At 34.7% G+C, this 27,684-nt stretch overlaps 5 protein-coding genes across 9 annotated transcripts; 1 reads left to right on the forward strand and 4 right to left on the reverse strand.

The window, feature by feature from the left end:
- On the reverse strand, positions 1 to 2,050 carry LOC106424340 (N-carbamoylputrescine amidase). Of its 2 annotated transcripts, XM_013865093.2 has the most exons (9): positions 1,791 to 2,050; positions 1,652 to 1,700; positions 1,420 to 1,511; positions 1,172 to 1,323; positions 1,057 to 1,103; positions 925 to 958; positions 658 to 824; positions 461 to 557; positions 1 to 374 (listed from the first exon to the last, which is right to left on the reverse strand). In XM_013865093.2, the coding sequence occupies exons 1-9, from the start codon at positions 1,883 to 1,885 to the stop codon at positions 208 to 210; spliced, it is 900 nt and encodes a 299-aa protein (XP_013720547.1). In that variant the 5' UTR covers positions 1,886 to 2,050; the 3' UTR covers positions 1 to 207. The 2 variants fall into 2 exon arrangements, with proteins under 2 accessions (XP_013720547.1, XP_013720546.1); XM_013865092.3 differs by having other exon boundaries at positions 1,652 to 1,984.
- Positions 2,051 to 2,549: 499 nt separating this feature from the next.
- LOC106424333 (protein transport protein SEC24) lies at positions 2,550 to 6,699 on the forward strand. Its single transcript, XM_013865082.3, has 14 exons — positions 2,550 to 3,034; positions 3,119 to 3,184; positions 3,381 to 3,434; positions 3,544 to 3,716; positions 3,845 to 4,031; positions 4,134 to 4,279; positions 4,356 to 4,510; positions 4,631 to 4,712; positions 4,797 to 4,912; positions 5,059 to 5,157; positions 5,445 to 5,568; positions 5,658 to 5,938; positions 6,017 to 6,231; positions 6,323 to 6,699. Exons 1-14 carry the CDS (start codon positions 2,704 to 2,706, stop codon positions 6,532 to 6,534), a joined length of 2,241 nt encoding a protein of 746 aa, XP_013720536.1. The 5' UTR covers positions 2,550 to 2,703; the 3' UTR covers positions 6,535 to 6,699.
- Positions 6,700 to 6,967: 268 nt separating this feature from the next.
- On the reverse strand, positions 6,968 to 8,361 carry LOC106424335 (ferredoxin, root R-B2). Of its 4 annotated transcripts, none has more exons than XM_013865085.3 (2): positions 8,168 to 8,361; positions 6,968 to 7,672 (listed from the first exon to the last, which is right to left on the reverse strand). In XM_013865085.3, exon 2 carries the CDS (start codon positions 7,642 to 7,644, stop codon positions 7,174 to 7,176), a length of 471 nt encoding a protein of 156 aa, XP_013720539.1. In that variant the 5' UTR covers positions 7,645 to 7,672; positions 8,168 to 8,361; the 3' UTR covers positions 6,968 to 7,173. The 4 variants fall into 4 exon arrangements, with proteins under 4 accessions (XP_013720539.1, XP_013720540.1, XP_048612438.1 ...); XM_013865086.2 differs by having other exon boundaries at positions 6,968 to 7,662; positions 8,168 to 8,357; XM_048756481.1 differs by lacking the exon at positions 8,168 to 8,361 and adding an exon at positions 7,819 to 8,085 and having other exon boundaries at positions 6,968 to 7,662.
- A 9,239-nt stretch (positions 8,362 to 17,600) lies between these two features.
- Positions 17,601 to 19,046, reverse strand: LOC106424329 (60S ribosomal protein L10a-2). Its single transcript, XM_013865078.3, has 6 exons — positions 18,944 to 19,046; positions 18,830 to 18,868; positions 18,452 to 18,671; positions 18,188 to 18,353; positions 17,889 to 18,094; positions 17,601 to 17,804 (listed from the first exon to the last, which is right to left on the reverse strand). Exons 2-6 carry the CDS (start codon positions 18,832 to 18,834, stop codon positions 17,751 to 17,753), a joined length of 651 nt encoding a protein of 216 aa, XP_013720532.2. The 5' UTR covers positions 18,835 to 18,868; positions 18,944 to 19,046; the 3' UTR covers positions 17,601 to 17,750.
- Positions 19,047 to 21,323: 2,277 nt separating this feature from the next.
- LOC106424290 lies at positions 21,324 to 25,646 on the reverse strand. The gene is made up of 5 exons (XM_013865038.3): positions 24,045 to 25,646; positions 23,804 to 23,962; positions 23,512 to 23,723; positions 22,989 to 23,253; positions 21,324 to 22,793 (listed from the first exon to the last, which is right to left on the reverse strand). Exons 1-5 carry the CDS (start codon positions 24,243 to 24,245, stop codon positions 22,479 to 22,481), a joined length of 1,152 nt encoding a protein of 383 aa, XP_013720492.2. The 5' UTR covers positions 24,246 to 25,646; the 3' UTR covers positions 21,324 to 22,478.
- Positions 25,647 to 27,684: the final 2,038 nt, after the last annotated feature.

Here is a 27,684-nt window from a genome sequence, read left to right on the forward strand (position 1 = left end):
TAAGAAAATAACAACGTTATTCATTATGTAAACGCCAAACACAAACGATTAATGTGTTTTTGTAAGCAAAACTGGCAGCCATGAAAGAGCCAGCACATGTAGTAGAGCTCTATTTATTGAAGAAAATACAAATGGAACTTATTGTAAGGTCTTTAAGCAATGCTTCCCAGTGTCATCTCATGGAAAAGGTTTAAACAGCATAAGATTTCAAAGGTTACCGTCCATAGTAAGAAGCACCTTGTACAAATCTGGACGGCGGTCACGAAACACTCCCCAGCTTTGCCTCTTCGACTTGATCTTCTCCAGATCAAACTGTGCCACGAGAACAGCTTCTGTTTTATCATCGGCCTCGGCCACAATTTCACCCGTCGGTCCTGTCATATCACAAAAAAGAAAGAAAATATTGTTGGTCCAAAATGCATTATTAATCTTATTTGAATCATTTGATAAAATTTGATACCGGCAATGAAGGAATTTCCATAGAAAGTGATCTGACTCGGTCCATGCTCGGTTTCAATTATTTCCTTCCCTATGCGGTTCGAGGCTACTAGAGGCACCTGAAACCAAAAGTATTCCCTAATTCATTAGCTGTACACATAGAAATTTAATAAGAGAACACTGATCGAATTTGAAAAAGGGACAGTGATAAGAACTCACCACATTAGCTCCAGCATGCCCTTGCATGACTCTCCTCCAATGATCACGTGAATCCAACCCCTGGTCTTGAGGCTCAGAACCAATGGCAGTGGGATAAAACAGTACTTCAGCACCCTGTAGAACCATAGCTCGAGCTGCCTCGGGAAACCATTGGTCCCAACATATAGCTGAATAAAAGACATTTCACCAATACTTCAGTTACGATGCCACCAACTTAAAACACACAAGATACAAAGAAAGAAAAAAGCTATACATAGAGTAACTTACCAACCCCAATTTTTGCAAACTTTGTCTGGAAAACCTATTGACACCAATGGAGAAAGTAACCAATCATGTTGACCAAATAGCATAATGATTAAATAAGAAAAAAGTGGGATTCTACCAGTGAAAAAAAACTACCTTAAAGCCAGTGTCTCCGGGATTGAAATAAAACTTCTCTTGATACCCTGAAGTTAAGAAAAAGTAATCAGCAAAAGAAGGTCGAACTCTTTTACAAGTCCAAATCTTAACTAACCTGGTCCATCAGGAATATGCGACTTCCTATAAATCCCTAGATCAGTTCCATCAGCGTCAATAATGGCAATAGAGTTGTAATGCGCAGTATTTGCCTCCTCAAAGAAGCTAACGGGTATCACAACACCCAGCTCCTTCGCCAGCTTCTGCATCCTGTGTTAGTAGTAGTAGTAACACATAACAAACCATTAAAGCACATTCTATAACAGATACAGAAGCTAAATATCAATATGAAAGAAAAGGTTAAACCTTGCAATGGTAGGATGGTCCTTGTAAGGCTTGGCTCGCTGAAAGTAGTCCTCTCTTTGTGCTTGACAGAAGTAATATCCCTCAAAAAGTTCCTGGAATTTGATAATAGTCAGAGGAGGACAACATAGTTCACTACAGAACAATAACTCTACTTGTTTCCAGATAGTGATGATAACCTAAATTGGATTCGAACTTTTAATCTGGGAAAAAATTAAAGAGCAAGGAATGACACCTGAATAAGAACGATGTTGGCTCCTTTGGCGTGTGCTTCTCTGACCAGCCTGCATAATAGATTGTGAGCAAAGTTAACCTTCTTCTCAAGGAGCAGGGAAAATGAGAAGAGGGGGAGAGAGAGAGGAGAAAGGGGGAACCTTTCAGCGGAGGCGACGTTGGAGGAGATATCGTCGGAGCAGGCGAATTGAAGAGACGAAACAACCACTTCTCTCCTTCTTCCTTCCATTTCCATTCCTCTCTGTTCTCTGTATTTGATTTTCTCTGGGGTGGGTGAAAGATGATGCGTAGGTGACTGTCACTTGAGAGAGGAAAAGGAAAGGAGAAAGAGAATCTATATTCTACTTTCTCCGAAATCGAATAAAGGGGTCTTCTCTACAAACGCTAACGCTAACGCCAACTTCCAATTCTTTTTTCGCTTCAAACGCTAACGCTTGGACCTCATTATTTTTTTTAAAAAAATAATGTTTATTAATAACTTCTTATAAATATAAGTTACTGACCCGGCGATTTTGGATAAAAATCGTCCAATTTAAGAAAAACAAAATACGTGATGGATGAAACTCTATGTATGTCAATTTGTTTCCTCGCAACTATTCAAATGTAATTTCTTATGGCAGCAAGTAAAATCATTATTTGTGAAAAAATCACTTTAATTTCATTTCGTGTTTAGTTTATTTCTCAAATAAAATTAATTAAATATTCAATTTGAAAATGGTGTAAATTTTCACATTTTACAGACAAAAAGATTAACTCAAATGGACAAAAAAAACCAAGAAACAAATTGGTCAAATACGGAATAAGTAGACCGGATGGTTTAACGGTGCGTAAGAAACAAACCAAAATCGCACTCGCCCCTCTCTACTTTGAAAAAGCGGTTCAACCGCACCTCACCTCACCTCACCTCACCTCACCTCACCTCACTCGTGCAAATGAGTAGACATCATCGCTCATAAGCTAACGTGCGCCGTAGACGAAATTGGCGCACAGACTCGCCGTGCTCGTCCCATTCCCCCCGATCCACCACCACATAGAAAAGGATCTGAATATAAGATGGCCGTGCGAGCAACGGCGTCACGTTTCCCGATCGATTCCGACGCTCTAGAGGCGTCAGGACTCCCCTGGGGACTCACAGTAACGCCATTCGCCTCCAAAGACGAGAGCGGGATCGGACCAGCGTACGGATCCAACGGCCATCTTCTTCCTCGCTGCGAACACTGCTACGCTTACTTCAACACTTACTGTGAGCTCGATCAGTGGGCCTGGACCTGCTCGCTTTGCGGCACTCTTAATGGACTCCCTTCCGATGCGATCGCTCGTTACTCTTACCCTCACGACTCTATCCCTGAAATGAGTTCCTCCTTCGTTGATCTCGAGCTGCCTCGTTAGTTCTTTATCGCCTCTTGTATCCATTGGTTTGATTTGTCTATTGATTTTTGTTTTGATTGAATGTTGTTTTTTGTTCTAGTGGATGGATCGGAGCAAGAGATGACGCAAGCAAGGCCTGTGTACCTCGCAGCCATTGATCTCTCCTGTAAGGCTTCTCTTCTTCTGTGGTTAAGTGTAGATTGTAGTTGAATTGCGCGTTGGTGAACTTTGAATTGCAGTGCATGTAGAATGTTCTCCACAATTTGGATTGAATGTGATATGGATCGTGATTCTAGCCTGGCTTGTATGCTTTCCCTTGTTCTTATTGAGTTTTTGCTCATAATCAACTTTCCTATCTGTAGCTTCTGAGGAATTTTTGGAGCTCACGAAAAGTGCATTGCTAGCTGCTCTGGAAGGTCATTTGATACAAAACTTAAAGCAAAGATCGAATTTTTTTATTATTCTGTGTGACTGTGTTTTAAAGGTGGACTTTTTTGTTGCTCTCTCCTGTTTTATATGTTGCAGCTCTGAGTCCAGGGTCTCTTTTCGGGCTTGCTACATTCAGCCATAAAATAGGACTGTATGATGTTCAAGGTCCTATACCAGTTGTAAAGAATGTATTTATTCCACCTGATGCGGAGAGAAAATTACCTCTAGAACTTGAGGATGCCATGCCCTTGTTACAGTTTTTGGCTCCGGTATGTTCAACTTTAACATCTACTTTCCTGTTTCTTACTTCTTTGGTCATTCATGGTGATTGTTGGACAAAACAATTGCTAGGAACACCTGTAGGAAGACTGAGTTTCCGTTCTATACTTACCCGCAGGTAGAAACTTGCAAGGATCGTATTGCTGCCGCTCTTGAGACACTCAGACCAATAACTTCTTGGGAGAGGTCATCTGGAGCAGCTCAAGGGATAGATGGTGTGTTGATGGGCGGTAGAGGATTTGGTACAGCAATGGAAGCTCTCTTCAACTATCTAGGATCTGAATTTGGGAATACATTTGCATTAGGTATGTGAATAAATATATAGCATGTCCATACTCTATATTTCAACATAATCTAGTTTTTCTTTCCTCAGTGTTGAGCGTTTTACTGACTTGATATAAGTGCAGCTAGGGTGTTTGCGTTCATATCTGGTCCTCCTGATTATGGACGTGGGCAGCTGGATACAAGTAGGTATGGCGAACAATACGCAAGTAAAAGGGTTGATGCTGATCGTGCTCTGCTTCCTGAGCAAACACCGTTCTACAAAGACTTAGTAAGTCTTACTTTAGTACTTTTTTATCTCAAAGATAAATATACGTTTAGCTTTTAGAACTGACGGCTTTTTATAGGCCACCATTGCTGTCGAGTCAGGTGTATGCGTAGACCTCTTTGCAGTTACGAATGAGTACACCGATTTAGCATCGTTAAAGTTCGTTAGCATCGAAAGTGGCGGCTCGCTGTTTTTGTATTCAAGCACTGATGATTCGACTCTTCCCCAAGACATGTTAGTTCTGATGATTTCCCAACATCAGTTGTTTTCATTTTAATAGAAGGAAAGCATGCTGTGTTTACTTTACGTGTTAACAGATTAATTGAAACAGAACTGCGTGATTTTCTTTTGAAGGTTTCGGATGCTTAACCGTCCGTATGCTTTCAATTGCGTCTTGAGATTGAGGACGTCAACTGAATTCAAACCTCTCCACTCTGTATGTGGATTTAGTGAGAAGCAAAATTTTGGATGATACTCTGTTTCTTTTTTGCTTCAGCTAACTATTTACCCTTGCATGCAGTATGGTCACTTCTTTCCCGATCCACAGTACGAGAATCTTCAACATATCATCTGCTGTGATTCATATGCAACATATGCTTATGACTTTGATTTTGCAAATAATACTGGGTTTTCCAGGTAAATGAACCATAATTGCTTTTTCTATTTCATGATTGAGCGGAAAAGATGAAAGAGCTGCTGATCATTGATATTACACTTCTATTCTTTCTCTGTTTTATGCCTTTAAGTACTTGTATACTTCTAATTACTCATCACCTTTTCAGGCATTCTAGAGAGCCACCTGTGGTGCAAATTGCATTCCAGTACACAGTTGTTGTTCCTCCCGAGGGACTGCAAAATTCTGAATTGCCATCTTCAAATAGGTATCCAAATGATAAAGCTATTGATTAATCATTGTAGTCTCTGTAAAGTTTTGAACATTCCGACATTCCTAGAGTTTTGTATCCTTGAAAAGAATCTCACACCTCATATACTTGTTCATGCTAGACCCTAGAGTTGATAGTAAATCTCAAACCCTCCTATCCTGTTATATGCAGTCAATGACCTTGTGCACAGTCAATCCCGGAGCCCATAATATTTGTTTATGCTAATCGATACTGTGGATCTTGTCGTACTTCGTTTAAATCTTGATCTAATTCATGTTCAACAGAGGCAAACACTTACTTCAGAGACGACTAAGGATCAGAACCATGCAATTTGAAACTGCCCAAAACATCAATGAGACTTACGACAGTGTAGATCCTGAAGTTGTTCTCTCATTGCTCGTTCACAAGGTAAAATATCATTTCATGTTGTCAATCTATTAACTAACCTGCTAATCATGTATGTATTTACTATTTATCGTAATTATTTTTGGCTGCAGGTTATTTTAGTGTCTCTAGAGGATGGAGTCCGAGAAGGTAGGGCATTGCTTCATGATTGGCTAGTAATCCTAACAGCACAATACAACGATGCCTATAATCTCGTCCAATACAAAAAGGGAAACAAGTCAATGAGTTCTCAGATTGACATCACGTTTTCACAATGTCCCCAACTTGAGCCTTTGCCTCGCTTAGTCTTTGCCCTACTCCGTAATCCTCTCCTCCGGTTTCATGAAGAAGGTGTTCATCCTGATTACAGAATCTACTTGCAATGCCTTTTCAGGTAGCCACTCGTCCCAATGAACTAATAATAAGTTAATAACATCAAGTCTCTAGATTTACTGTTTGTTGTTGATTGCAGTGTGTTGGAACCGAGTTCTCTTCATTGCGGGATATACCCATCGCTAGTGTCGTATTCAACACCGGATAAACAGGCGTATCCGCGTCATTCATTGAGCCGTGCAGCACTGATAACAAGTGGTAGTCCGATATTTTTCTTAGATGCATATACCACTTTGATAGTCTTCTACACATCAACAGCTGACCCCTCACTTCCTTTCCCTCCACCACAAGACTGTAAGTTTGCTCGCTAAAAGTAAAAAATCCAACTAAATCACCTTTTTAAGATATGAGAGCTGATGTACATATGGAAATATTCTTATTACAGGCTTATTGAGGAAGAACATTAATATGGTGAAGCAAGGAAGGAGCATCACACCAAAACTGATGTTTATTCGAGAAGGGAAAGACGATGCTACGGCATTTGAGAACTATCTTATTGAAGAACAAGACGTGGACGGTAGCGGTTTTGCTAGCGCCAGGGGTTTTGTTTCTTTCCTGGACGATGTTTCGCAGAGTGTGGCTGAATACATGAAGTAATTAGCAACAAATGAACTCTGTTACCTTTTTTTTTATGCATCCGAAAAAATTCAAATGTATCCCAGCTTGAGTTTTTACTCTTTTGTTGTAACATTTAACATCCCAACATTTTTAAATTTTGTCGAGTCCCTTGGTCAAATGGTTCATTAATATGTTTACACTTTACATCTCAGCGCTGTGATTTTGGTTAGTTGGTTCAGTTCGGTTTATTTGGTTTCTCGGTTATTTTGGAATCTAAAATAGTTTCCCGGTTGAAGATAAACCAAAATACATGCCGGTTCAGTGTTGATGTATATTTGGTAGTTGGTACAGTGCAAGTTGAATTGTATTATCATCATTTTGCTCACCATATCGATTTGGTTTATATTCACAGGCTGATATGGATACATGAAAATTCCAAATTATGAACACAACACAAACGAAACAAACAAAATGATCGACTAAATGACATTTAACAATTTTATTAACCAGTTGCAACCCGGCGAAGACAGACTGATGAACACTAAAAAGGCATATCCTGAGACGTTTTCATACAAAAGCATACCTTTAAACACACAAATCCGTGGAAGGAAACTGATAACAATAATAATAATAACTCAAATAACAATTTGCATCACTACCACCAAACGAGAACGGTCTTTAGAAGAGTTCAGTTTCTTTGTGGGTATGGATCACACAGTCTGACTGCGGGTAAGCCACACAAGTCAAGACAAAACCTTTCTCCAAGTGATCATCCTCAAGAAACGATCCCTCAGACTGATCAACTTGTCCTTTCACGATCTGACCGGCGCAGGTGGAACACGCTCCGGCTCTGCAAGAGTAAGGCAAGTCCACTCCCGCCTCTTCAGCTGCGTCCAATATGAACTGGTCGTCCTGAACGTCGAACTCGTGTTCTTCGCCTTCTGGTCCTATGAGCTTGACCTTGTACACGGCTGACATCATGGTGGCACCTGAATTGGCTGAGCATTTCAAGCCAAAGGATCTCGAGACTTTCTTGACGGATCCAACGGAGACTTGTGGGCTATTGTTAGCGATGAGCTTGTTGGTCGGCTGGGTTCTGAGAACCGCCTTGGTGGTCATGCTAGTGGAAGAGATTTGAAAAGTCGCCATTTGTGTATGCAACTGCGTCTGCACAAGTCTATGTTTAAGAAACTCAAATCATCTATATGAATATTCTTAAATCTCTTTAACACAATTAATTTCACAGAAAGAATGTGCATCACAAGTAGCAACTGAACCAGAAGAGTAATAAGTTTCAATTGCAAAACTGATGTTAAATCTTACTATATGGAGCGTAATGAGAAGATGCAAGCTTGATGCTCCAAAGACTAATTAGTAAATGATTAATGAATCAGTAATCATGACAAAGTTAAATGAATCGCTTGAATGTTCAATTTCCACCGATTTTGAATTTATATTTTGCACCAAGTATTGAAAACAATAAGTTCGATTTTAGCATCATCTCAATATCAAATCAGTCAACATCGCAACAAAGATTTTTTTATGTCCCCACAGCGAACACAACCAAAAAAAATAACAAACTATGTTTAATCTACAAACATCTAATCTCATCAGATCAAACAACTATCTGGAAAACAACAAAAGAAAATAAAATCAAATCCCAGAAACTTACCAAGAACAAAAAAGGGAGGGTGGATGAGCGGAGACTACGAGAGGGGTTGGTTGATGGAAGAATGGTTTATAAAGAAAGAAAAATCAAAGGGGGTAGTGTGGCTTTTGGAAGGGCGTGACGGCCCAACTTGCTTCCCACCTTCGTCGGCTAATAATTTTTTGAGTATTTGCAGCCTACACCTAAACATTTTATCATAATTAGCTATATACCGTATTACACTATTTCCATACGGTACATTAATCATTTTGACCCTATTACCCCTACACATAACATATCGATAATATATCATTTAAGTATACTTTAATTAATTAATAATTTAATTTCTGTTATAAAAAGAACTGGAATTTTATTGTATCGCGGGAATTTAAATAAGGGCAAAATTTTATACCCGTAGAATTTATAACACTGATAGAAAGAGTTTATTAAAGAGAGAAGAGAAGAGTGAATGATGATTTATAAACGATCGAATCGATCGTTTATATAGAAGTAGAATTTGCTGTGCAAATAGTGCAGCGGGCCCCACATCTTTTTATATTTTCAACATAATCGGCTCCTCCCCCCTTTTTTTGACTTTCGTAACACTCCCCCTTGGGGACCGGTGTCACTATCCATTCTCGCTTAACGTCTTTGTTGCCTCGTTAAAAACCTTTCTAGGAAACCCCAATTGGAAAAACCATAGTAAGGTAAAAAGAGTACAACTACGTAAGCTCCCCCTCGAATAAGCAGTCATATATCCTTCTGATGACGCATTCCAATGTTATGGATGTGTTTTCTGAATACCGAGGTAGGAAGTGATTTTGTGAAGAGGTCGGCTGCATTGTCGCATGATCGAACATATCTTACTTCAATCTCTTTATTCTTCTCGAGCTCTTGAGTGTATGAGAAGAACTTCGGAGGTATATGTTTGGTTCTATCGCTTTTGATATATCCTTCCTTCGTTTGAGCAACACATGCCGCGTTATCTTCATATAGAATAGTTGGCTCCGTATTTTCGTCAATCCCACTGCTTGAACAGATGTGTCGGCTTATTGATCTTAGCCATACACATTCTCTACTTGCTTCATGGAGTGCAATGATCTCAGCGTGATTTGAAGAAGTAGCAACAAGTGTCTGCTTCTGAGAACGCCAAGATATGGCGGTGCCTCCAATTGTAAAAACATATCCTGTCTGGGATCGAGCTTTGTGTGGATCTGACAAATAACCTGCATCTGCAAAACCAATCATTTGACCTTTTGAACTTTTAGGATAAAACAAGCCTAAATCAGTTGTTCCTTGAAGGTAACGAAAGACATGTTTAATTCCATTCCAATGTCTTCGCGTAGGAGACGAACTGAATCTCGCTAAAAGATTAATGGCAAAAGATATGTCAGGTCGAGTACAATTTGCAAGATACATAAGAGCTCCAATTGCACTTAAGTATGGAGTTTCAGGACCAAGTATTTCTTCATTTTCCTCAGATGGTCGAAACGGATCATTTTCAACATTAAGTGATCTAACGACCATCGGGGTGCTAAGAGGAGTTGCTTTATCCATGTTAAAGCGTTTCAATACTCGTTTGGTATATGTAGACTGGTGTACAAATATACCCTTTCGAGAATGCTCAATTTGTAATCCTAGACAATATTTTGTCTGCCCGAGATCTTTCATCTCAAATTCTCCTTTCAGATAGTTTGATGCCTTTTGGATTTCGTTTTGAGTTCCAATAATATTAAGATCATCAACGTACACCGCGATTATCACAAATCCGGATGTTGTTTTCTTTATGAAAACACAAGGGCATATAGGATCATTCGTGTATCCTTCTTTTGTTAAGTGTTCGCTGAGACGATTATACCACATTCGTCCAGATTGTTTTAACCCATATAATGATCTTTGCAATTTTATTGCACATAACTCTTTAGGTTTGGAACTTAACGTTTCTGGCATTTTAAATCCATCTGGGATTCTCATATAGATATCAGTATCTAATGATCCATATAAATATGCCGTAACGACATCCATGAGACGCATTTCTAAATTTTCATTGGCCGCTAGGCTCATCAGGAATCTAAATGTGATTGCGTCCATGACAGGAGAATAAGTTTCCTCATAATCAATTCCTGGCCTTTGAGAGAAACCTTGGGCTACGAGACGAGCTTTGTATCTTGTAATCTCGTTTTTCTCATTTTTTTTCGGACAAACACCCATTTGTACCCAACTGGTTTTACATCTTTGGGTGTGAGCACAATAGGTCCGAATACATTTCGTTTGTTAAGCGAATCTAATTCGACTTGAATTGCATCTTTCCATTTTATCCAGTCATGTCTCTTTTGACATTCATATACAGACTTTGGTTCTGGATCTTCGTTTTCTTCATTTATTTCCTTTGCTAAAAGGTATGAGAAAACGTCATCAATATCATCCATCTCATTTCGTTTCCATATCTTTCCATTATGGATGTAATTGATAGAAATCTCATGATTTCCTTCAGATTCAAGATGCTTTATATTGTCATTAGATTCACAATTTTCTTCGTCCAAAATATTTTCTGTTATTTTGGGAGTATCATGCTTTTCACATTCCTTACGTTTTCTAGGAAGTTTATCCTTTGAACCAATAGGTCTACCGCGCTTTAAACGTGTTCCTGATTCACGTGTATCAACTGCCGTTCCACCATTTTGTGGTATTTCAATACGAGCAGGAGTATTTGCAGCGGGTATATGTGATTTAGTTACCATTTTGGTATCAGCAAATGCATCAGGTAGCTGATTTGCTATATTTTGTAAATGCATGATACGTCGAACTTCTAGTTCTGACTGTTTCGTAGGAGGATCAAGGTGTAATAACGATGGTACACTCCATTTGATCTCTTTTCCTACTTGTTTATTGTCTCCCCCTAGAGTTGGGAATTCTTTCTCATTGAAATGACAATCGGCAAATCGTGCCGTAAACACATCACCAGTTTGTGGTTCTAGGTATCTTATTATTGATGGAGAATCATAGCCAATATATATTCCCAACCGTCTTTGCGGTCCCATCTTTGTACGTTGTGGTGGTGCTATTGGAATATAAACCGCACAACCAAAGATTTTTAGATGAGAGATATTTGGTTCTTTTCCAAATGCTAACTGTAATGGGGAATATCTATGGTATGCACTTGGTCTTATCCGAATTAGTGCTTCTGCATGCAAAATAGCATGTCCCCATACAGAGGTTGGGAGTTTTGATCTCATGATCAATGGCCTTGCAATTAGTTGCAGCCGTTTAATTAATGATTCTGCCAAACCATTTTGTGTATGAACATGAGCAACAGAATGCTCTACTTCAATCCCTGATACCATACAATAATCATTAAAAGCTTGGGATGTGAATTCACCAGCGTTATCTAATCTAACTCTTTTAATTGGATAATCTGAGAACTGTGCTCTTAATTTGATTATCTGAGTTAGAAATCTCGCAAATGCCATATTTCGAGATGATAACAAACAAACATGTGACCATCTACTCGATGCATCGATTAATACCATAAAGTAGTAGAATGGTCCACACGGTGGATGTATTGGTCCACAAATATCACCTTGGATTCTTTCCAAAAACTTTGGTGATTCTTTGTCAACTTTGGTTGGTGATGGTCTTATGATTAATTTCCCAAGAGCACACGCATCACATGTCATTTTATTACTTTGGTATATATCTTGGGTTTTTATTGAATGACCATGTGAGCTTTCAATGATTTTTCGCATCATTGTAGTGCCTGGATGACCAAGGCGATCATGCCATAATGTAACATCTTCTGGATTTCTTTTTATCACAAGATGTGATTCTATAGCATCAATATAAGTGTGATGCAATCCAGAAGGAAGTTCTGGAAATTTTTCCAGTACAAGGCCTTTGCCTGATTTTTCAGAAGTTATATACAAATACTTCTTTCCATTCTCAGTTGCAGACTGAGTGTTATACCCTTGACGGTATATATCTTTGAAACTCAACAAATTTCTCTTAGAATTTGGAGAATATAAGGCATTATCTATGGAAAACTTTGTTCCATTAGGCAACATAAAGTTCGCCTTGCCAATTCCTTCGATCAGGTCTGTAGGACCTGATATTGTGTTTATAGTCATTTTTACTGACTTTAAAGTAGAGAAATATCTCTTATCCTTCAGTATAGTGTGCGTTGTGCCACTATCTGGTATGCAAACTTCTCTACCAATTTGTTTAGTTGTTGTTCCATTTGCTTTCTTATCCATTTCTGTAACACACAGTTAATATCAATAAAGAAAATAAACTTTCATAAGTAAACATATTATGCATCAATAACAAGTACACAATAATTATACATTAGATATTTTGAAATACAACATTATTTTGAAAGTGAAATACATAATATTTTATGGCATCACTAGGCATTATTAAGCTTGATCAGTACAAGCACTTCAATTATTTTGATGAGTGGCCTCGTCGAAATCTCCCATAAAGTCAGAGGATTCGAGGTATGTCGATGTTGTACCCACAAGGTGTTCATTGAGATTTACTTCCTTTGCCTTGCCTTTAATAGATTCTTGGTACAATTGGCATAGATGCCGAGGAGTTCGACATACTTGAGACCAGTGTCCCTTCGATCCACATCTGTAACAGACGTTCTCATTTTTATGAGTAGGGTTTTCTTGGGTTTCTTTTCCTTTTACCCGATCAGATCGATTCCATGTGTTGGATCCCCTTCCTCTTGGGTTGTTACTCCTTTCATGGTTGCGGTTAAATCGATAACCACGACCACGACCAAAACCACGATTGTGACCACGGCCACGACCACGCCCACGATAGGAATAATTTCCTTTTTCCGGATTTTTTATATCCGTTGCATTTACCTCAGGAAATGCTTTGGTTCCCGTGGGTCGGGCATTGTGGTTTTTAATGAGGAGTTCATTATTTCTCTCCGCTATTATAAGCGCCACAGCGAGTTCAGAGAACCTCGTATACCCACAATTTCTATATTGTTCTTGTAGAACATAATGATTTTTGTGGAACGTTTGGTAAGTTTTCTCGAGCATTTCTGCTTCCGAGACAGGCTTACCGCAATAATCTAATTGCGCCGCTATTCTCAATATAGCGGAATTGTACGTTTCCACTTTTTCAAAATCTTGAAATCGTAGATTTTTCCACTCATCGAGTGCATGGGGGAGAGTAATTTTCTTTTGGTTATCAAACCTCTCCTTCAGAGCTTTCCAAAGATCTAAGGGATCTTTGGTTCTCGCATAATCATGCGTAAGATTTTCATCTAGATGCCTTCTCAGAAATATCACGGCCTTAGCCTTTTCATGAGAGGTTGATATATTGCCTTCTCTTATTGTTTCGAGTATTTTCTCGGAATCTAGATGAAGCTCCATGTTTGTGACCCATGCCGTGTAGTTTCTCGATTTTTGCCATTTGAATTTCTAAAGCACATAAATAAAAATTATTAGAATATTATTGATATTAAAAGGAACCGTTTACATTAATCATGCAAGCAATTACAAGGAGAAGCGATGTAAAGAAAATTAAACCGATATTCATCTTAAATTCACTCGGAGTAAATTCTCCAACGAATAAACCATAAATAGAAACACAAATAAAAATGGCACATAAAAACAAAAGTGCGCGAATCATCTTTCTTGAAATGAAAAATCGGAGGAGAGCGATTTGAAATTTTTTAGAGAAGATGATATGTTTTGGATGATGAAATGAAGTGAAAATGAGTTGTATTTATAGATGAAAATCACTGTTTATGACCGTTGCAGAAAGGGGAAATTTTGAAAAAATTTCTTTGTGACCGTTGGGGTTAAATCGAGTGCACTAAAAATCAGTCGAATCGCAGAGTGATCGTGCTGATAACGTGTTATAAAAAGAACTGGAATTTTATTGTATCGCGGGAATTTAAATAAGGGCAAAATTTTATACCCGTAGAATTTATAACACTGATAGAAAGAGTTTATTAAAGAGAGAAGAGAAGAGTGAATGATGATTTATAAACGATCGAATCGATCGTTTATATAGAAGTAGAATTTACTGTGCAAATAGTGCAGCGGATCCCACATCTTTTTATATTTTCAACATAATCGGCTCCTCCCCTTTTTTTGACTTTCGTAACATTTTCTTTATTCTTCTTCTTTCTCGTTCTCTTTTTGTTTTTCTCATGGTTTCTTAAATTTTTCTCTATCTACCTCTAATTTTTCTTTGATGTTTCTTTTTTTTTCTGATTGTTTCTTCTTAATTGTTCACTTCCCTTCTTCTGCTTGTTTCGTCTTAATTTTCAGAAATATTTTTCAATCTCAGTTTTAGAGAAATTTACAGAAGAAAACCAAAAAAAAATTTGAAACAAAAAAAAAAAATTCTCAGCCACATAATTATTCTTTTGGCGTAAATCCTTATGATTGTTTCGGTATATTTCTAGATGATGGTGATGGAGTACTATACTATTTGATTGTTCATGTTCATGCCACCGTCGTTTGCACATAGAAACGATCTCTAAGGTTTTTTGGTGGCATAGGATAAGACCTGATTGAGTGTAATCCCTCTTCAACCTGTGGCGTAATGGATGCCACTAATTTTTTTGGGATGAACTGCTAATAGATAGGTTTATGGCAGAAAAATATATAGAACCAATCCTTCCAAACATGCATGTTCAATGAAATGGCAATAACCGGAGAACAAGACACAGCTGAGGGTGTTCTTCCTTCCACTGCTAGAGAAATGGGTGCATTGTAACTATAAAAAATAGTAGTCAGTTTATCAATTTTCTAGGGCATGACATAGGTTGAGAATACTCGCACCCCAAATCTTTTAGGATATGAAAGGTACTTATGCAGATACATATAGTTCGATCTGGTATTTAATACATGTTTTAGTGATATGGGTACAAATGACTATATATATATATATTGTGGAGTTTTACCTCAATTAATAATGTAACCGATGTATGTATGGTGACATTATATAAGATTCATATGTATATCGAGTGTGATTCTGATGACTTGTAAAATCTACAAAATATATGAAAAGTAGAATCATACTCATTGTTGATATATTTTTATACAAGTTATCTAAATTGTTGTACAGATATAAATTCAGTTATCAGATTTTTAATACATAGTTTCCATAATAATTGTTGTATTGACGGTATATTACATAGATTTCTTTGATAACTAGTATTGTAATCAATTAATTATTTGCTTAGCTGGTTACATAAATGTTTAGCTAATCATTCATTGAGATGATGGCTTGTTGATACATTTTTGTACAAGTTATTTAGATTATTGTACATATACAAATTCACTTATCGGGTATTTAATTTATTGTTTCCATTATAATTGTTAAATTGACTGTATATTACATACATTTCCTTGTCAAGTAGTATTGTAACCAGCTAATCATTTGTTTAGCGGGTAACTCACACTATAACTACACTCACCATGAGGTTGATTATTTATCCGCAATAGATTAGGTAAACCTTTATGATTCTTCCAAGATATCTATAGATGCTGCTCATAAAGGCTTGCTACATCCTCACCATACCCCTCACAACAACAACAACAACAACAACAACATATTCAAGATAAATATCATTGTTTCCCGCAATCTCAGTTCATACTTTACAAACGTCGGCACGGATCTTTGCTCTTTTCTCGCTTTGTGCGCAAACTAGTTCTACGACAGAGTCATATTGTTTGTCTAAGAAGTGATCCGAGGAATTTCCGAACGAAAAAAACGAACTCCACAAGATATAACTCATGATCTTATACAAGACTGGTGATGAATGGGTGGGTGTGATCAAATGATTATATAAACCATTATATTGGAATATATTTTTTGGATTTTTTAGATTCATCAAAAAAAAAAGAAAAAAAGCAGAGGAGAGGAGAAGAAGAAGATGGAGAAGAAGACACCGACAATGAGAGAGAAAATGAGATTTTTGTTTAATTTTTAGAAATCAAATAAGCTAATAATTTTTAGAAAATGTGCAATTTACCAAAGGACTTCAAAGATAATTTTATGTGCTATTTAGTTATTGTAGCTCTTACACATTTACTGTTTTAGGTAGTTTGCAAATTTCCAACTTTTTAATAGATTTCTAGCTAATTGACTCTTTTTTGAACCTACTAACTTTTTCATTTTTCAATTATTTCAAATTCATCTGTGTTTTTTATTACCAAAAAAAGGTGACAAAGTGAATCTCTTGTCATGGAAACGTAATCCAGTATATATATATATATGTTTTGAAGGATATATTTCATGTTAAATCTGATAATTTGGAAACTGATTATTTGTTTAATTGAATTAAGTGTCATTTTTTGTTCAAATTATATAATTCTTTATATTTTTAATGTTTAAATAATTAAAAATTGATTTATCTAATTATTTGATGTACTTTTATCATAAAATGATAGAGTTTATATATTTGATGTACTTTTATCATAAAATGATTTATCTAATTAAACAGGAAGAATGAGTTTGGAATTTTTAGTTTTAAATGATTTGCAAAAAATTACTTGATTATTATACTTGTGACGAATTACAAAGTGTGAGTCGTCTTTCTGTGGTAACTTATATCTAATGACACTAAAACTTATATGTTCTTGATTAACAAAAAAAAAAGAAAAAAAAGATGGGGATCTTGATAGAATATTTGGCTAGACAATTAAAAACACACATGGGGTCTTCACTATTGCTATAGCCTTTACTGTATTAATGAAGAAAAAAAACATTGGGGAATTTATATACTGTGAAAACAATAAGAAGTATAATTATGATGAATGCGTACTGGTCTATTGTTGGTGGAGATGAGTGTCGAGTGAGATCAAAGGTCAAAGTGGGGAAGTTGGCACTACAATGTTGCGAACTCGTGTGTCCTTTGACTCATGCCATAGGCCGTGTACAACGCTTAAACCCTTGGGGATAGTTTTGAACTTCTTAAATAATTTATTTGTGTCTCTTTATACTATTGTGAATTTATGATTTATGTCGACATAAATCGACAAAACTCAGCACTATATGGCACATCATCTGTTCTCCTAATAATGCCGACGTATTGTCGATCCCATCATCTAGCCAAATTATTGTGCTCACATTTTGACGCAAACACAATTAAAATTGTTCCTACTTCCTTTTGATTTGCTTCTGCATCTCTATTCAGACAAACTCAGATTTACCTCTCACGAAGTCATCTTCTGTAAATTCCAATTGCGGAAACAACTTGCCTAAAGCCTAATCAATTACATCAAATGAGAAATAGTAGCCACACAATGAAACTCTTGCCTCTTTATTATCTCCACGAGACATCCTAATGCAACCAAGGATCATGCACCATCTTATAAGTCCAGCCACACGTCAAAAGATTGGGAAATCTCAAATGATGTTTTCTGACTAGTAAGCATTTCACGGCGATAATTGATAAAGATAAAATTGAACTGGAGAGTCGATATGGTAGAATCCAACAATGCATATTATAATGTCTTGACAAAAAGCAAACTAACACTTCAGTTCTGCTAATACCAAACAAAACCATAACTCAAGATCTCTGAAACAAACAAAAACCACAACGCAAAAGTTCGAAGATGAAATAGTAGAGAACTCAAAAGATCCTTTGTGGTGGTCCCATGGTGCTCTTCAAGTACAAACACCTCACCTGCAAAAGATTACCATTTCAAAACAAGATTAGAGAGCGAGCTTGATTAAAGATTGTTTCAGTGGAATTAGACAGGAACATTACGTTTTGCCAATCCTTCTTCAAGAGCGAGACAAGGAAGTTGATGCTCATCTGAACATTCTGAAAGAGCTGCTTCTCTTCCATGGAAAGGTTACCAACAGCAACACCCATACACAGAACCTTCTTCAACTGGAACTTCACAGTCGCTTTGGTCTCGTTCACCTTCCCTTCCAAGGACTCTTGGTGACTCACTAGCGTTGGGAACTTTCCTGTAACATCAGGCACCATTTTAAGAAAAGTTCAGAACAAGAATGATTCAAAAACACCCAACTACGTGACTTTAAGTTATCAAAGAAACTCACCAGCTTTGTTAAGACCAGGACCAAGAAGACGGGGAATCTGCTTGATGACTGACTCAGAAGCCAAGAAAGCATGGTACTTCTTCGCAAGCTTCTTAACAAGCTTCTTGTTCTTGTTGAGCTTCTTCAAAGCCTCAACATCCATAGAGTCTAGCCCCATCTTCTCAGCCTAATCTCATCACCAAAACCAAAGACTTTGCATTAATACCAACAAACACAAACATTTCACCAGCACAACTGAATCAGTGATATTATTAATTGACTCACCTCCTCAACGTGCTGAGCATCTCCAAGCATACAGACCTTCATCTTAGGGCGAGGAATGTGCGGGAGCTTGACAGATCCACTGAAACGCTTGTCCTTTTGCGGGTCATAGTTCTTCAGACCAATCTGAAGCTCAACCGTCTCCACAAAGTTACGCTTCTTGTCCTCAGATTTGCCCTTGATGGTTGTGATGGCTTCTCTAAGAGCCTCGCTCTGAAGCTTACTACACAATCCCATTTTAAACTCAAATTAGAACAACAATCAACTTTCTTGATTCATTAAACAATATGAAAAGTAAGCATTCAGACAAGACAGAATCTAAGCAAAGACAAGACGAGATCTATCTAATATGAAAAATTGTGAGATGTTTCAGGCTTTTACCTCATCTTGAGTTTCTCGCAGTTGAACGAATCTCTGAACCTGCAAACAAGTAATCGAAAAGGTTATAGAAATGTTCACGAAATCAACGAAAGTGACGAAACGAAAGTGACGAACCTGAGAGGTGAAGCAGAGGAAACCCTTACTCTGCGTTTGAGGCGGCTTCAAGAATTTATATGAAAGGAAGAGAGTAAACCCTAGCTAGTCTGATATCGTCAACTTGGGCCTTTGTTATATTGGTGGGCCCAATGAACAGTAGAAAATAAAGCCCATCTTTAGTTTTTGTTGTTCCTTTTTTTTTTTTAGCGTCAGTTTACTTTGGTCAATTACATGTGTAATTTACATATATTATCCGGATTTTATCAACACTTAATAAAAATGAGATTCCATTTTATTGTATTCAAAACTGTGTTTCTATTAAAGAAGGGTCCAGCATCATAGTTGAAGATCGCCCGAATAAGAAGTTCATGTGCCATATATATCGGACATGATCCTCTCTTCATGATCAATATAAAGTGCTTTGCATAGTTTCAGCACCCATTGAAGTATGCGGAAGGTACGTGCCAGAGCAATGGGTCTTACTACTAGGAGGAGATGGATCAAGTCAGTGGAGAAATATTTCAAACCCGTGTCGACCACATTGTTCTTTAACACAAAGATTGACTGTCAAGGGGCGTGTCTATAATTACCTAGCTTGGACTTTTTGGATTCATACTGTACTTGTTTTACTGAACTTATAGAATACGGTGGAAGAGTAGCTGTTTTATACAATGACGATTTTGAAGAGAGAGGTGTGATGGAACTATGGGTTATGGATGATGCGGAGAAGAATGTGTGGTCGAAAAAGACTTTTGCGATGGATCCTTCTCAGATGCATTTACTCAATGACAGCCATTTCAGGGTACAAGATACAACTAGAAACGGTGAGGTTATTTTGGTACCTCAAAATACATCTCGTAATCCCAAAACCTGCGAGATGATCGTTCAACATAAAAGTAGCACTCGTTTCCACCTTTTTCTTTACAGTCTACAAAACAACCATTTGAGAGAAGTTGAAATCAAAGACACATCCAACTGCTATATTACTAACAAGTGGGGCATTATTGGATTAGATGATGTTGAGAACTTGATGTATCTTTAAACGCTTATGCTTGCTTGTGTTTTCTTCTCTCCTTCTAGGCTTCTAAGAGCATATTTATCCCAGCAACCCATCTAGGGTGCTTATTTTTTTAATTTTTTTTCTTTTCTCTGATTAAAAACCCAAAAAAAAAAAAATTAAAATCCCACCAATCGCGAGTCGTCACGTGTCAGTGGGACTCGCAAACTGTTGAAAAACCTCCCCAAGATCGCTGCTTATTTAGGCAGCAGAAACACCCCTATTTTCAAAAATAGTGAGACCCAACCACTATTTTATTCTTATTTTTTAAGCACTCCCCCATGATTAATGCTGCTCTAAGCTAGGTTTCATTGGTTTGAAGACATTTTATTTTATTTTGTTTTGTTTGGATGTTTTGGTTGTTCTTTACGATACCTGACTTATTTGGGAAGGAGTATCAAAGAAGGTCACAAATCTGAACATTTCTTTTTAGCCATCCTCGAATTCTATTTACTTGACTAGTCTTTTACATGTGCTCTATAATACTTGTATTGCATATATATGGGAGAATTATTGACCAAAAAGGACTTGTATGTTATGAGATGCAAAACAAGCTTGGCTTGGTGGATTACAAGAGAAACGGTATATTGTCTTTGAGTAGTTGCAAACCAAAATGTCCATATCTCAGCATCTAGTGGAGGGTACAAAGGGGTTCTATAGAGATAAGGATATTAGTTTAGATAAGGATAACTTCCATATCAATAAACTATATAGTTTAAAATTTGTTTTTATTGGTTTAAAATAGTAAAGATTAATCATTGTTAGATAATATGATTTTTGTTATTTAAAAAAATTCTTTATAATTTAAAAGTTAACATCGACAAATATTTAAATATTTAATATATGGAGGTATAGTATTACAACATTAAATTATATCTATTTAATTTATATTATCTATAAATTCAATGGATCATCTATTGTTTAAATGCAATTATTGATAGTCCAATAAAAAATTTTGGTTGACCCAAAATTTAAATGATAAGATTAGAGATTAAATGTAACATGATTTTGAATAGGTTCATTAGATCAATTTTTTAAAAAATCACACATAAATCAATGTTGTGACCTCTGTTTTAATATATAAGATATGTTCACGCTTCTCTTTATGCAAGGACTGCACCAAAGAAAAAAAAATCTTTTTCCTGACTTTTCCATTGTTCAATTGACTGTTTACTTATAACAAGAGACGAGCGATTGACCGTTTACTTATAAAGATAGTGGTGGTGGTTGAATCGAAAACGGATGCAAGCATAACGGGGATGGTGACAGCGGTTAGGAAATGATATGAACATGAACGAGGTGATAATGTTTTGGAAAATAAAAGCAGCATCTTTTGTGTAAAGAACAAAATGTAGCCAATAAGAGCATACTCAATGGTAAAAAAACTTGTGGATTTCTCAAAAATAGTAAAATATTTATTATTGTTATGTTTTTTATTAATCTTTTAAAATTTTAAAGTTGTTGAATTCCTAAAAGAGTGACCAATGTACTTGGGTTTCTCAAATTATTTTTATAGTTTCCCATATGAGAGATCATCTCTCTCATTTTTCTTACTTTTGCTATTTTTTTATTTTTATGTATACTATGGATGTGGGTGCTTTAAGAACGTCTGGTAGACTGATGATCACATCTTTAGAACCAGTATATATCTTAAAGACATTGATGAAGAAGATATGAGCTTGTGTGAGTGATTCGATCAGAGAATATTAGAAGCTAAACTCAAATTTAATCAATGGGAAACCAGTTTGAAGGGTTTCTGTTACACTACACAATCCAGAGGTTAATTCCCAGTAGGAAAAAAATGAGGCAAATAACAAACAGAAACCCACAGGAAAGAAAAAAGCGAATAGCAAATTGCTGAAGTGATGTCTGATCCTAGAGAGGTGTGGCCTAAGCCTAATCCTGATCTGCATAAGTGTTACAACAAACTCTTGAATTTTGGTGTGAACATTGTGCTACTCCCTGGTTTAATTTTTTCCTTCTCTGGTTTAATTATAATGATAAAAATGTGGATATTTGGTGTGTCTAGATTTTGATAAGTTGAGGTCTGTATATTCTGCTTGTGCTAATGTCTAGTCTAAATTAGATTTCACTGTGTTGTTATTTGTTTTAAACTTTCAGTAAGTTACATTTTATGAGATATTTCATTCAATCTAATTTCCAGTAATTTCTTTTTTTTTTTTTTTTGTAAAACAATTTGCAGTAATTTCGTATGATAAATAATAGTTAACCTTCTATACATACACAAGTTAAAGACGTATTGCTCCATTTTCTTCCTCTATATTGTAGTTGTAGATGCCAAAATCAACGTTTATCATTCTCTTGATCATGGCTTGCTCTATAGGAGGAAAAATAGGATTAACTAGTAGGTCATATATATATATATGTGTGTGTGTGTGTGTGTTTCATGTAGTTTTGTGAATGTATTGTAGTTCTTATATGACAAAATGCTCGTTAACAATTTGAAATCGTATGTGTCTCCAAACACAAGAGATTTTAGTTGTATTCGGGTTGATACATCTTTTGATTTTCCCCGAGCAATAGTGCCCTTAGAACCGCATCGCACGTACCATCATAGTGTACGATCAAATGTCCTCCATGAGGTATCTCATGATATTTGATCCAAGGCAGCTTCTTCAAGATGCATCTATGAAGTTGAAACGGAACCACCTTGTCTTCCTTTCCATGCCATATATGAACAGAGTTCTCTCCACTCATTCTTACATCAGATGGATCAAAGTCCCAATGCCCGAACCCCGCCAAGAAATCGTCTTTAAGAGTATCAAATACACTCCTTTCCCGTAGTTTATCCTACAAGCAAATAAGACCACTAAAAATTGAACTGAACTAAACCGAATCGAGATTTCTTGCCACGAACCAGACCAAAATTTGGTCTTATACCAAATAATCAGAACTTTAATCAGAGTAAGGTATGGATTTACCTTGAGTACTAAACCGAATAAGCAAAAAGCTCATGTGTGATATATATATAAGGTATGGATTTACCTTAGTAAGCATCGGAAAACCGGTAATTCTCTTGAGTACCTCAATGTCACTGCTGTTGAAATAGAGTTGATTGCTTTCAAGGACTGAAGTAGTTGATGGGAAGAGTTTCTGACTGATCCACCAATGTAACAGGCCAGGTGCATATTTCGATATCCGAAAACACCATTTTATAAGCCCCCTCCTGTAGTCTTTCTTTATAAGCTTCTTAGAAAGCGACGGCCACCCATAGTTTACGACCGGAGCTACAAACGCCACTCCAGCTAGCCTGCAAGCAAACCCTTTTTCAAAAAAAAAAAAAGAAAAAAACTAGCCTGCAATATTTATAAATTTTTATTCTTCGATATAAAACCTCAAAATTTAACATTTATACGATAAAACCACAATTTTAACATTTTCTACGATAAGACCACGAATGTTACTATTTTATACGATTGTTGGGGGTGTTAATTGTAAAAACTCAACCACGGATATTAAACCTATGATTTTTACTCAAAGTCTTAAATGGTGGGTGGACAATTTTTACCTGTGAGGTATGTGTTTAAGACAACTCCACGTAGGATATGATCCCATGGAAACTCCAATTAAGTAAAACTTGGGTCCTATCTGCAACTTACGAGCAAGTTCTTCTATGTCAAGCGCTTCGCCTTGCAACGAACGTTCCGGGTTTGGATCAGAATCTCCATATCCAGCTCGGTCGTAGAGTAGAAAATATACGCCTAGCTCTTCTATCAACTCCTACAAAATCCAGGTGAGACAAGATAAAGTCAACTTTACAATAAAACTAAAAACCCACAAAAAGGCCCAAAATAATATACTTTTGAAGCAGAGAAGTTCATCTCTTTGGAGCTTCCAAACCCATGAATAAGAATGATCTTGTATTTGGCTTCGTTCTTTGGAACACCTCTCTCTTTATAAGCTAGGAATCTCCCATCTCGGAGCTTAACTCTGTTCACTGAATCTGTAACTTGATTCCTCTGTTTTCACAACATATAAGTACACTGTGAAAACAAAAAATGTAGTCCTTACAAGTTTTCTGAAGAAGTAAGAGTAACGTACCGGGCAAGAAATGGATGGCTTTGTTTCTCGCAAGAAGCTGAAACTGCTTGGAAGATCTGTTTTGGGTTTTGGATCTTGGGGTGAGAGAATGGTTTCTTGACATGATGGTGCAAGATGAGGAAGAACGGTTGAAGAAGAAGAAGAAGTAAGTATCCTCCTTGTTCTTTGTTGATTTAAGTTGTGAAATCCAATACGCCTCATTCTTGTATGAATTTGAAAGTTTCTATCTCATTTGATTCCAACAAGCTATATGTTGTTTAGTATACAAAAAAAAAAAAGCTATATGTTGGAATGCCATTTTTCCAAGTTTTTTTTTCTTTTTGGATATCCGGATATTCCTCTATTCCAGCTAGTGATCGTCCTACTCTTTGTTTTGTTTTTTTTTGACATCTCATTGTTTTAGTTTTTTTTTTCCGGTAAAAATCTTTGTTTTAGTTTGTTAAAACGTTGTTTGACAGAATATAATTCTAGAATCATCAAATCTATTAATTTAGGATTATGTTTTTATCTATATTAACAAATCATAGTATGACCACTTAAAAAATAGTTAATATGACATATTTAGTTATTTACATTAATAATAAACCAAAATCATTAACTTTAGGTTTCTACCCTCACTAACTTGGTTTGCGAAATTCTGGGGATGGGAAACATAACCTACAATGTGAAATTTAAAGACCTACCTTTTCCAAATATAAATTTATAGAAATGAACCTACAATGTGAATTTTAATTTTTCTAAATATGTACCCTATTGAACTAAATGAGTGATTGGTAAATATGCTTTGATTTTAGCTCAATTTCAGTGTCATACAAGTCTTACAAAAACACTCAACAGCATCCTCATTTTTGTTAGCTATTCTTTTTTTCTGAAAACATTGTTGTCTATTATATTAAAACAAAAACATTATATACAATACATTTTCGTCTAACATATGATTTATAATCCATGCTACCATTAAAAATGTTAGTTTTAGACATTTATTAATGGTAATATTATCAAATAAAAAATAATTAACTAATTCAAAAATAACTATAATATATTTTAATTTAAGAGATAATCCCATAATATAACTAAATTTCATGAAGCTCTTAATACTAGAATATCCAATTTAATACTCTAACTAGATTTTAACCTACACGTCCGCGCGGATATTTTTTCATGTTATTAATGTATTTGATATTATCACAATATTTTAAATATATAATTTCTATTTTAGTGTTATATATTGTGTAACTCTATAATATTATTGTTATTTTTTATTCTGTATTATTAATATATAGTGATTTGTTTAATACATTTTACTTTATTATTAATTTTTATTACTTACTAATATATTTTCGAACTAGGTAGAATAAAATAACAATCTGAAATAATCAAATAGATAACCTCTTTTAAAATATGTTTTTTTTCTTTAACTTATACATTTTACATATAATACATTTTTAAATTTATTTATTTATATTATGGGAAATAAATATGTTTACAATAATTTATAATTACATGTTGTGTTTAAAAAAAATACTTGAACATATATCATTTAGTATTTTACAGGATTTATAAGTAAAAATAATGTTTTAAAATACTATAGACCTATTATTTTAGTAAATTTTATGCATAGTAGCATCTATCATATTATATTAGTAAATTTTATTGATATATGATATTTTTTGGATGTTATGATATTAAGTTTTATCTTATTTTTAATTAAGAATTCAAAATATCAGATTGCTTTTAATTTTTACAACATATGTAGTTTATTATTTCGTGGTGCATTTTAAAAAGTTATTCTTTATTATCTATGCTTTTATCTTTTGTAAAATTATAAATACAATCATTTCGAATTTGATGTTTATTTTCAAAACTTTATATTTTGTCAAGAATTTTTTGAAAAATTCACAACTATCTTTGAGTTAGGAGATGATAAAAAAAATATTTGAGTTTGGAAGATTACATGAATTTTGAATTTATTTTTGTTACCACATTAATATATTATTTTATAAAAATATATTTTAATTTTGGTGATATTTTCTAAATTTTTCTCAACATATTTTTTATAATTAGAATAAAATTTTAATTTATAATTAAAATTTGATCTGTCACTAATATTTTACATGAATTACTAAAATTCATAGTTTCCTAATAGCAAAATTTTAAATAGTAAATGAACTAAAAGTTATTATATACTATTATATTTTTGTTTATAAACATTTTTAAGCAGTATATTGTTGAGAGTTTCAAAAAAAAAAAGATAATATATAGCTGTAAATATAAAAGTTTAACATGTGTTAATAAATTTATTTTTGTATAAAAATATTATATTTAACTCATTATAATGATGAGTTGTAATTAATTGAAATGAAAAAAAATGAAAAATATAAAATTTGTTAATTTACCTATTTAATATAATTTTGTAATATTTAATTCATATAGCACTTCTATTTTTATATAATAAAGAATAATTATAGAATTTATAAAAAGAATAGTATAGAATTTGTATTTTCTTGTTTCATAATAAAATTTTAGTTAAGAGTGATTTATAATAATATTATATTCCTAATTATGAAATTAATTAATGTGTTACTTTATAAAAATATTTAAATTTTAAGTAAGATTTTGTTAGATTTTTTCTCAACAGTTTTTGTTATAATTAAAACAAATTCAAATTTATAGTTAATTTATTATTTATGTTAATTGTCAAAAATATCACATTCATGAAGGATATAATACATTTATAACTGTAGATTTAACTAATTTAGACTTAGGTTTAGAGTTGAGGGGTGGGTAGGGTTTTCTGAATGTGGAATTTAAGATTTTAATAAATATATAAATAGTTTCAAACATAGTTTTCTATTTTTAAAAAGAAATCTTGAAACAAAAAAATATAAAAAGAAAAAATTCAAAAATAAAAATTATAAAAAGTTCAAATTTGAAAAATATAATTCGAAAACATAAAAAAATATTTGTTATTTATTATTATTATTATTTATTTATGTAAATAATTATTTTATATATATATAGAACAATGGCATAAGAGTTTTTTTCCATTTAATGAAAAATGTATTTTTAAAAATGTTAATTTAGTGGTAGTAAAGATGAATAATTGTAATATGAAAGTGGTAAACATGAAAATTCATCCTAAATTAACAGATTATATTATTTAATTAATTTATTTATTCATTTTAATACATCAACTGTATTATGAGATGCAATGGGATTTGATAAGAACAGTCATGCAGAAAATGATATTTTTTTCGCAGACATGGATTATGAGATGCATAATGTATATGAAATACCATGTTCTTCTTAATAGACAGCCTAGAGATAATATTGTTCTATAAGATAATGAGATCCTTGCGTGTTCAAAAAAAAAAGAAAAGATAAAGAGATCCTTTTTGTGTTTTTATACTGCTCGTTAATTTTTTTAAATCATGCGGAAAATAAAAAATGTTTAAGGAGGATACATGTCTCACGCGCTAGGCCCCATTGTCATATGTTTTTTCGTTGATAATAATTTTTTTTTGTAAACCAGAAACCTGTAAATGTATAAAATAATTAAAAATAAAGCTACTATATTGTTTTTTATACATTACTTTTTAAAATTATACTTTACATAGTTTATTAATAAATGATTTATGAA

The sequence above is a fragment of the Brassica napus genome, chromosome C4 (assembly GCF_020379485.1).
Source record: "Brassica napus cultivar Da-Ae chromosome C4, Da-Ae, whole genome shotgun sequence".
Lineage (NCBI taxonomy): Eukaryota > Viridiplantae > Streptophyta > Magnoliopsida > Brassicales > Brassicaceae > Brassica > Brassica napus.

Excerpts from the sequence above, each read along its gene's own strand:
- LOC106424340 (XM_013865092.3), bottom strand. The coding sequence starts at position 1,885 with ATGGAAATGGAAGGAAGAAGGAGAGAAGTGGTTGTTTCGTCTCTTCAA. Across the intron at positions 1,104-1,171 it reads GCATATTCCTGATGGACCAG|GGTATCAAGAGAAGTTTTAT; the intron begins GTTAGTTAAGAT and ends TCTTAACTTCAG. Across the intron at positions 558-657 it reads GGCATGCTGGAGCTAATGTG|GTGCCTCTAGTAGCCTCGAA; the intron begins GTGAGTTCTTAT and ends TTTTGGTTTCAG.
- LOC106424290 (XM_013865038.3), bottom strand. The coding sequence starts at position 24,245 with ATGAGGCGTATTGGATTTCACAACTTAAATCAACAAAGAACAAGGAGG. Across the intron at positions 23,724-23,803 it reads TGAACTTCTCTGCTTCAAAA|GAGTTGATAGAAGAGCTAGG; the intron begins GTATATTATTTT and ends TGGATTTTGTAG. Across the intron at positions 22,794-22,988 it reads GTTTTCCGATGCTTACTAAG|GATAAACTACGGGAAAGGAG; the intron begins GTAAATCCATAC and ends ATTTGCTTGTAG.
- LOC106424335 (XM_013865085.3), bottom strand. The coding sequence starts at position 7,644 with ATGGCGACTTTTCAAATCTCTTCCACTAGCATGACCACCAAGGCGGTT.
- LOC106424329 (XM_013865078.3), bottom strand. Across the intron at positions 18,095-18,187 it reads TCCTGGTCTTAACAAAGCTG|GAAAGTTCCCAACGCTAGTG; the intron begins GTGAGTTTCTTT and ends CTGATGTTACAG. Across the intron at positions 17,805-17,888 it reads TGAAGAAGGATTGGCAAAAC|GTGAGGTGTTTGTACTTGAA; the intron begins GTAATGTTCCTG and ends AATCTTTTGCAG.
- LOC106424333 (XM_013865082.3), top strand. The coding sequence starts at position 2,704 with ATGGCCGTGCGAGCAACGGCGTCACGTTTCCCGATCGATTCCGACGCT. Across the intron at positions 4,032-4,133 it reads TGGGAATACATTTGCATTAG|CTAGGGTGTTTGCGTTCATA; the intron begins GTATGTGAATAA and ends ATATAAGTGCAG. Across the intron at positions 6,232-6,322 it reads TTTCCCTCCACCACAAGACT|GCTTATTGAGGAAGAACATT; the intron begins GTAAGTTTGCTC and ends TTCTTATTACAG.